The sequence below is a fragment of the Humulus lupulus genome, chromosome 9 (assembly GCF_963169125.1).
Source record: "Humulus lupulus chromosome 9, drHumLupu1.1, whole genome shotgun sequence".
Classification (NCBI taxonomy): domain Eukaryota; kingdom Viridiplantae; phylum Streptophyta; class Magnoliopsida; order Rosales; family Cannabaceae; genus Humulus; species Humulus lupulus.
In genome coordinates this window covers 91,298,678-91,308,682 of record NC_084801.1, presented here as the reverse complement: position 1 = coordinate 91,308,682, position 10,005 = coordinate 91,298,678, and the positions used below count along the sequence as shown (strand labels likewise).

Genomic DNA, 10,005 nt, shown 5'->3' with positions numbered 1-10,005 from the left:
GGAACCAAAAGGACGCGATTAGACAGAGGTAGGTTACTTTTTCCAAGAACACACGAAGGGTTTTGACACGTCAGGCGGGGTTACCGAAGAGTCGTTCGTCCAAAAGTTTATTTTTCTGCTCGTGATAAATAAACTTGGGGGGCAAATGTTATCCAAAAAATTAGCATTGATGACGTGGCTTGTGATCCCAGGACACGTGGCTGACACCTGGAAACATTCTACTAGAATATCGACCAGAAGACACATTAGAAGCAGTGCGGCCCCGTCTTACCTGCGACCAGTCTGGTCGATAGTTCCGCATACGAAGCAACATTTATGGGAAGATCTTTGTGAATCCCGAATTCATCTCACACAATCTCCTGGATACCCGATTATTCAGCAGAGAATATCTGTAACAATCTTTTGTAATCCCCCTTGAGCCTATAAATAGCAAAAGATAGCTCAAGGAAGGAAACCTTTTTGCTTTTGAATCATTAGAGCCTATAGTAATTCTCCTAGCAATATTGTATTGTTCTTGAGAGGTAAGTGAAACTCATTGAACCCTTGTTCCTTGATCACTCCTTTGATTCTTAGATCAATATCAGTCTAAGTGGACGTAGGTCATTACCAGATCTTGGGGCCGAACCACTATAAAATACTGTGTCTTATTTACTTTTGTCATTACGTTTTTCTCTACGCATTCATTCATATCAAGCATATTCTGACTCCGTGTCAGTTGGCCAAATCGTGGGTCAACAGGTACCAAGCCAAATTATTTTACAAGCCGCAATCCCGAACATGATCCCTTGTAGTCGAATACTAATTTGCTGCAATTAAGTTACAAATTTTGGACGTTAGACTATGTTTAGTGTTACTAATTGTCTATCATGGTAGAGTAACAACAATTACATCCCAACATCCCTAATGTCTCTCTTAGAGGTTATGTAACCCCAAATGATTACGGTACCACGCCATGTAATTTCAGAAGCCGCAATCCCGAACCAAATCCCTTGTAGTTGAATACTACTTTGGTAGTGATTAGGTTACAAATTTTGGACGTTAGACTATGTTTAGTGTTGCTAATTGTGCTATCATGGTATTTTATCAAGAATTATATCCCGACGTCCCTAATATCCTATTTACTCATTACGAAATCCCAATCGATTACGGTACCAAGCCATAATATTTCACAAGCCGCAATCCCGATCCAAATCCCTCGTAGTCAAATACTAATTAGGCAGCGACTAGGAAACGAGTTTTGGATGTTAGACTATGTTTAGTGTTACTAATTGTGCTATCATGGTATCGTAACTAGAATTACATTCTGTCTCAAGAAGGTAGTGGGAATGTTTGATCAAAAGGAAGCCAGATCTGTCAACACTCCCATTGGAGCCCACTTCAAGCTAAAGTCGCTTACAAAAGAAGAAGCGTCTTTTGAAGAAGAAAAGATGAAGGTATTTCCTCATGCTAATGATGTTGGTAGCATTATGTATGCTATGGTATCAACAAGACCTGATTTAGCATATGGAATTGGTTTGGTTAGTAGGTTTATGAGCAAACCAAGCTTGGAACATTGGCAAGTTGTGAAATGGTTACTAAGGTACATGAAGGGCACTGCAAACCTACAGATTTTGTACACAAAGTCAAACCAGAATGAATGTGAAGTTATGGGGTATTGCGACTCAGATTTTGCTGGAGATTACGATAAAAGAAGATCTTTATCTGGGTATGTTTTCACTGTTGGAGGGAATGTTGTAAGCTGTAAGTCTAATTTACAACATGTTGTGGCTCTCTCTTCAACTGAAGCAGAATATATAGCTCTCACAGAAGTTGTTAAAGAAGCTCTTTGGTTAAAAGGGATGATGAGTGAGCTGGGATTTAGACAAGATCATGTGATTGTACATTGTGGTTCACAAAGTGCAATACATTTGTCTAAGAATACTGTGTTTCATGAAAGAACGACACACATAGATGTTAAACTCCATTTTCTCAGGGATATTGTCTCAAAACAACTTGTCAAGATTGTGAAGATATCCACTAAGATCAACCCAGCTGATATGATGACTAAGGTCATACCCGTGAGCAAGTTCACTTCAGCCTTGAACTTGCTTGGCATCAAGATGGGAATCCCTTAGAGCTAAAGCTAAGGCAGCATTGTCTAATCCACTGAACCCTGTTTCGGAATAAGAAGTCAAGGTGGAGAATTGTGAAGATTGTGACTTCTTTCCTCAACCAATCAAAAGATTAGCAAAATGACAGCTCACAGTAATCTGTTGTTTTCAATTGCATCTACATTTTCTCTAGTTGCATCTGCGTGGACACCAGTAAGTTGTAACAGACTAACTAATTTTTGTTAGTTACAGTTAGTTTCTGTTTGTCTCTTTAGTTCTTGTATCTCGACCCTATATATAGTTTTAGGCCTGATCAACCTAAGTGTATTCAATTTTTGAGAGTTTTGGCTGAGAGCAAGAACTGTGTTGTAATACTCTAGTGAGAGAGTGTTTCAAGAGAAGTTGGATGAGTGTTGTTGTAATCTTGAGAGCTTGGAGGGTGTAATCTAGTTTCAGATATAGTGGATTTGACTTAGGCATTGCTTCCTAGCCTTGGATGTAGGATCAACCAAACTGGTTGTATCTGAACCAAGTATTCTTGGTGTTCTTTCTTTTGTGTTTTACTTTTGATTACTTTTGAGTTTGTTTAATTGTCTATTACTTGGTCTTCTTTGTTGCTATTCTTTGTGCACTATATTGACTGTGTTGTGCAGGTCCTAATCCCCCCCAACAACTGGTACCAAAGCCAAGTTAGAGTTGCTGCATTCTTCACCATCTTCGATTGTGATTTTCTCCAAGAAAGATCAAGAACTTCGAAGTACTTCCGCAATTGAAAACTTGTTCGCTGGCCAAGAGAAATTCTCTTCAATATGTCGACTTCCAAGTTTGAGGTGGAGAAATTTGATGGCAAGAATGATTCAGTCTATGGCGTGCAAAGATGATGGCTCATATGGGTAATCTTAGATGTGAAGAAGCCCTACAAGAAGAAAGTAAGATGGCTAAGTTTGAAAACAAGGCAGAGGTGCTGAAAAAGGCAAAGAACACAATCATTCTGAGTTTGAATGATCAAGTTTTGAGGAAAGTAATCAAAGAAGAAACAGATCATGATATGTGGAAGAAGTTAGAACAGTTGTACATGACCAAGGCGTTACCAAATCGAATTTATCTCAAACAAAGATTCTATGGATTCAAGATGGAGGAATCCAAGTCTATTGATGATAATATAGACGACTTCACCAAGCTAGTTTCAGATTTGGAGTCAATGAAGTAAAGATTGAAGAAGAGGATCAAGCAATCTTTCTATTGAACTCACTCCCAAAGGCCTATGATAATCTGAGGGACACTTTGAAGTATGGTAAAGATACATTGTCACTGCAAGAAGTGATTGGTGCTGCATACTCAAAGGAATTAGATCTGAAAGCTAATGTTAACGTGTCAAGTTCTCAAGCCGAAGGTCTAAATGTGAGAGGAAGATCTGAAAGAAAAGATGGCAACAACCATAGAAATGGAAAAAGCAGAGGGAGATCAAGGTCCAAGTCAAAACCAAGGAAAACTTGCTGGATTTGTAACCAAGAAGGTCACTTCAGACGAAACTGCTCACAGAGAAGAAATGAAGGACAAAAGCAAGACAACAAAGATGAAGCTCATGTCACAGATGGATCTATGGAAGCTGATGTTCTAACTGCGTCAACCAGTGATCCTAAGGATGAATGGGTTATGGATTCTGGGTGTACATTTCACATGTCACCAAGAAAAGATTGGTTCTTTGATCTAAAAGAAGAAAGTACAGGGCAAGTGTTGATGGGAAATAACAGCACATGCAGAATTCAACGAATTGGTTCTATAAAGATCAAATTGAGAGATGGCACCATAAAGGTACTTTCTAATGTTAGATTTATACCTGAACTAAAAATAAATTTGTTGTCTCTTGGTCTTTTAGATTCCAAAGGCTATAGCTACAAAGCTGAAGGTGGAGTCTTGAGAGTATCCAAAGGTACAATGGTGTTTATGAGAGGTGAGCTAAGACAAGGACTTTACATACTACAAGGAGAGACCATAACTGGGTCTGTTGGAGTTTCAACTGTGTCTGCTGGAGAGACCATAACTGGGTCTGCTGGAGTTTCAACACGGTACCAAGCCAAGTTATTTTACAAGCAGCAATCCTGAACCTAATTCCTCGTAGTCAAATACTAATTTGATAGACACTAGGTTACAAATTTTGGACGTTAGACTATGTTAAGTACTACTAATTGAGCTATCATGGTATAGTAACAAGAATTATGTCTCGACATCCTTAATGATCCGCTTACTCATTATGTACCACAACCGATTACGGTACCAAGCCATATAATTTCAGAAGCCGCAATCCAGAACCTAATCCCTCGTTGTCGAATACTAATTAGGCAGCGATAATGTTACGAATTTTTGATGTTAGACAATGTTTAGTGTTGCTAATTGTGCAATTATGGTATAGTAACAAGAATTACATCCTGACATCCCTAATGTCCAGCTTACTCATTACGAAAACCTAACCAATTACGGAACCAAACCATGCTATTTCAAAAGCCACAATCCCGAACCTAATCCCCCGTAGTCGAATACTTCTGTGGCAGCGATTAGGTTACAAATTTTTTAAGTTAGACTATGTTTAGTGTTACTAATTGTGCTATCAAGGTATAGTCACAAGATTTACATCCTGACATCCCTAATGTCCCGTTTTCTCATTACGAAACCCCAACTGATTAAGGTACCAAACCATTTTATTTCACAAGCAACAATCCCGAACCTAATCCCTCGTGGTCGAATACTACATTGGTCGCGATTAGGTTACGAATTTTGGAAGCTACACTATGTTTAGTAATACTAATTGTGATCTCATGGTATAGTAACAAGAATTACATCCTGACATCCCTAATGTCCCGCTTACTCATTACGATACTCCAACTGATTAGAAACCAAGCCCTGTTATTTCACAAGATGCAATCCCGAACCTAATCACTCGTACCCGAATAATAATTTGGTGGCAATTAGGTTTTGAATATTGGAAGTGATAATATGTTTAGTGTTATTAATTGTGCTATCATGGTATAGTAAAAAAAAATTACATCCAGACATCCCTAATGTCCCGCTTACTCATTACAAAAGCCTAACCGATTAGAAACCATGCCATGTTATTTTAAAAGCCCCAATCCCGAAACTAATCCCTCGTTGCGGAATACTAATTTGGCAGCCATTAGGATACGAATTTTTGACGTTAGACTATGTTCACTGCTACTAATTGTGCTATCATGGTATAGTAACAAGAATTACAATCCGAGATCTCTAATGTCCTGCTAACTCAATACGTAACCCCAACAAATTACGGTACCAAACCATGTTATTTCACAAGCTACAATCCGAAACATAATCCGTCTTAGTCGAATACTAATTTGGTAGCGCTTAAGTTTCGAATTTTGGATGTTAGACTAGGTTTAGTGTTACTAATTGTGCATTCATGGTATACTAACAAGAATTACATCCCGACATCCCTAATGTCCCACTTACTCATTACGAAACCCCAACAAATTAGAAACCAACCCATGTTATTTCACAAGCAGCAATCCCAAACCTATTACCTCATAGTCGAATACATATTTGGTAGTGATTAGGTTTGGAATTTTGGACGTGAGACTATGTTTAGTGTTACTAATTGTTCGATAATGTTGTAGTAACAAGAATTACATCACAACATCCCTAATGATCCGCTTACTCATTAAGAAACCCCAACCTAATACGGTACCTAGCCAAATTATTTTACAAGCCGCAATCCTGAACCTAATCTTTCGTAGTCGAATACTAATTTGGAAGCAATTAGGTTATGAATTTTGGATGTTAGACTATGTTTAGTGTTACTAATTGTTCTGTCTTGGTATAGTAACAAGAATTACATCCCGACATCCCTAATGTTTCGCTTACTCGTTATGAAACTCCAAATGATTACGATACCATGTCATATTATTTCGAAAGATACAATCCCGAACCTAATCCCTCGTAATCGAATACTAATTTGGCAGCAATTAGGTTACGAATGTTGGACGTTAGACTATGTTTAGTGTTACTAATTGTGTGATCATGGTGTATTAGCAAGAATTACATCCAGACATCCCAAATGTCCTGCTTACTCATTTCGAAAGCCCAACAGATTATAAACTAAGCCATGTTATTTTACAAGCCGCAATAACGAACCTAATCCCTCGTAGTCGAATACTACTTTGGCAGCGATTAGGTTATTAATTTTGGACGTTAGACTATGTTAAGTGCTACTAATTGTGCTATCATGGTATAGTAACAAGAATTATGTCTCGACATCCCTAATGATCCGCTTACTCATTAAGAAACCCAAACCTAACACGGTACCAAGCCAAGTAATTTTACAAGCCGCAATCCCGAACCTGATTCCTCGTAGTCGAATATTAATTTGGCAGCAATTAAGTTATAAAGTTTGGACGTTAGACTATGTTTAGTGTTGCCAATTGTGCTATCATGGTATTTTATCAAGAATTATATCCCGACATCCCTAATGTCCTGTTTACTCATTACGAAATCCCAACCGATTACGGTACCAAGCCATGGTATTTCACAAGCCGCAATCCCGAGCCAAATCCCTCGTAGTCAAATACTAATTAGGCAGCGACTAAGATACGAGTTTTGGATGTTAGACTATGTTTAGTGTTACTAATTGTGCTATCATGGTATCATAACTAGAATTACATCCCAACATCCCTAATGCCTTGCTTACTCATAACGAAACCCGAATCAATTAGAAACCAAGCAATGTTATTTCATAAGCCACAATCCTGAACCTAATCCCTCATTGTCGAATACTACTTGGGCAGCGATTAGGATACGAATTTTGGATGTTAGACTATGTTTAGTGTTACTAATTGTGCTATCATGGTATAGTAATAAGAATTATATCCTGACATCCCTAATGTCCCTCTTACTCATTACCCTAACCGATTAGAAATCAAGCCATGTTATTTCGCAAGCCGCAATCCCGAACCTAATCCCTCGTAGTCGAATACTAATTTGGCAGGGATTAGGTTACGAATTTTGGACGTTAGACTATGCATAGTGTTACTAATTATGCTATCATGGTATAGTAACAAGAATTACATCACAAAATCCCTATTGACTCGCTAACTCATTTAGAAACCCCAACCGATTACGGTACCGCCATGTTATTTTACAAACAGCAATCCCGAACCTAATCCCTCATAGTCGAATACTAATTTGGCAGCGATTAGGTTCCGAATTTTGGACGTTAGACTATGCATAGTGTTACTAATTGTGCTATCATGGTATAGTAAAAAGAATTACATCACGAAATCCCTATTGACTCGCTAACTCGTTAAGAAACCCCAACTGATTACGGTACCACCATCTTATTTTACTAACAGCAATCCCGAACCTAATCCCTCGTAGACGAATACTAATTTGGTAGCGATTAGGTTACGAATTTTGGACGTTAGACTATGTTAAGTGCTACTAATTGTGCTACCATGGTATAGTAACAAGAATTACATCTCTACATCCCTAATGATCCGCTTACGCATTAAGAAACCCCAACCTAATACGGTACCAAGCCTAATTATTTTACAAGCCGCAATCCCGAACCTGATCCCTCGTAGTCGAATACTAATTTGGCAGCATTTAAGTTACAAATTTTGGACGTTAGACTATGTTTAGTGTTGCTAATTGTGGTATCATGGTATTTTATCAAGAATAATAACCTGACATCCCTAATGTCCCATTTTCTCATTACGAAACGGTAACCGATTATGGTACCAAACCATGTTATTTCACTAGCCACAATCCCGAACCTAATCCCTCATGGTCGAATACTAATTTGGAAGCGATTAGGTTACGAATTTTGGATGTTAGACAATGTTTAGTGTTGCTAATTGTGCTATAATGGTATTATAACAAGAATTACATCCCGACATCCCTAATGTCCCGCTTACCCAATACGAAACCCTAACCAATTACGGAACCATACCATGTTATTTCAAAAGCCATAATCCCGAACCTAATCCCTCGTAGTCAAATACTACTTTGGCAGGGATTAGGTTGAGAATTTTGGACGTTAGACTATGTTTAGTGTTACTAATTGTGCTATCAAGTTATAGTAAGAAGAATTTCATCCTGACATCCCTAATGTCCCGCTTACTCATTACCCGAACCAATTAGACACCAAGCCGTGTTATTTCGCAAGGTGCAATCCCGAACCTAATCCCTCGTTGTCGAATAGAAATTTGGCAGCGAATAGGTAATGAATTTTGGACGTTTGCTATGCTTAGTGTTACGAATTGTGCTATCATGGTATAGTAACAAGAATTACATCATGACATCCCTATTGACTCGCTTACTCATTAAGAAACCCCAACCGATTACAGTACCGCCATGTTATTTTACAAGCAAGAATCCCAAACCTAATCCCTCGTAGACGAATACTAATTTGGTAGCGATTAGGTTACAATTTTTGGACGTTAGACTATGTTATGTGCTACTAATTATTCTATCATGGTATGGTAACAAGAATTACATCTCGACATCCCTAATCATCCGCTTACTCATTAAGAAACTCCAACCTAATACGATACCAAGCCAAATTATTTTACAAGCCGCAATCCCGAACTTGATCCCTCGTAGTCGAATACTAATTTAGCAGCAATTAAGTTAAACATTTTGGACGTTAGACTATGTTTAGTGTTACTAATTGTGCTATCATGGTAGAGTAACAATAATTACATCCCTAATGTCTCACTTACACGTTATGTAACCCCAATCGATTACGGTACCAAGCCATGTAATTTCAGAATCCGCAATCTCGAACCTAATCTTTCGTAGTCGAATACTAATTTGGAAGTGATTAGGTTATGAATTTTGGACGTTAGACTATGTTTAGTGTTGCTAATTGTGCTTTCATGGTATTTTATCAAGAATTATATCCTGACATCCCTAATATCCTGTTTACTAATTACGAAACCCCAACCGATTATTGTACCAAGCCATGGCATTTCACAAGTCGCAATCCCGAGCCAAATCCCTTAGGGGCCGTTTGGTATGCAGGAATCTGGATACGGGAATGAGAATCTGATCATTTTCCCATGTTTGGTAATGAGTTTGAGTTTTTCTAACCTGGGAATCTATACTCCAGGGGTTTTAACTTTTCCTGATTCTAGGTTCAAGTGAAACCCATCTGACAAGTGGTTTTCAGATACCCAGGAATGTGAAACACATCAAAATTATTATTATTATTTTATTTTTAATTTAAACCAATAATTTTTTAGTTAATGACTTATTTTATTTTTTATGCTTATAATATAAAAACAAATATAAATATATCAAACTATAAAATGATAAATAATATTTTTTTATTTAAAGAAATTGATTTGTAAAGTCTTTATATCATTACTTTTGTTTAAAATAACAAATGAAATATTATTAAAAATAAAATAAGGGAATTTTTGTAATTTTAAAAATTATACTTGATTCTAGTATTCAATAAATATATTTTTTTAATTCTGTTAAAAAATATTTCATGAGTAAAATTTTTTATAAACTATTTTGATGAAATATATTATTATATTAATTTTATGAAAATATGAAAAATATATATATATATATACATATATCAAACTATAAAATGATAAATAATATTTGTTTATTTAAAGAAATTGATTTGTAAAGCCTTTATATCATTAGTTAAGTTTAAAATAACAAATGAAATATTATTTAAAATAAAATAAGGGTATTTTTGTAATTTTAAAAATTATATTTGATTCTAGTATTCAATAGATGTATTTTTTTAATTCTGTTAAAAAATATTTAATGAGTAAAATTGTTTATAAATTATTTTGATGAAATATATTATTATATTAATTTTATGAAAATATGAAAACTTAACAGATTCTTATGCACAACCAAATACAGA

General features: G+C 36.5%; 1 protein-coding gene across 1 annotated transcript; it reads left to right on the top strand.

Moving 5' to 3' along the window:
- The first annotated feature begins 1,325 nt into the window (after positions 1-1,325).
- Positions 1,326-2,114, top strand: LOC133799868 (secreted RxLR effector protein 161-like). The gene has a single exon (XM_062237857.1). The coding sequence runs from the start codon at positions 1,326-1,328 to the stop codon at positions 2,112-2,114; it is 789 nt and encodes a 262-aa protein (XP_062093841.1).
- Positions 2,115-10,005: the final 7,891 nt, after the last annotated feature.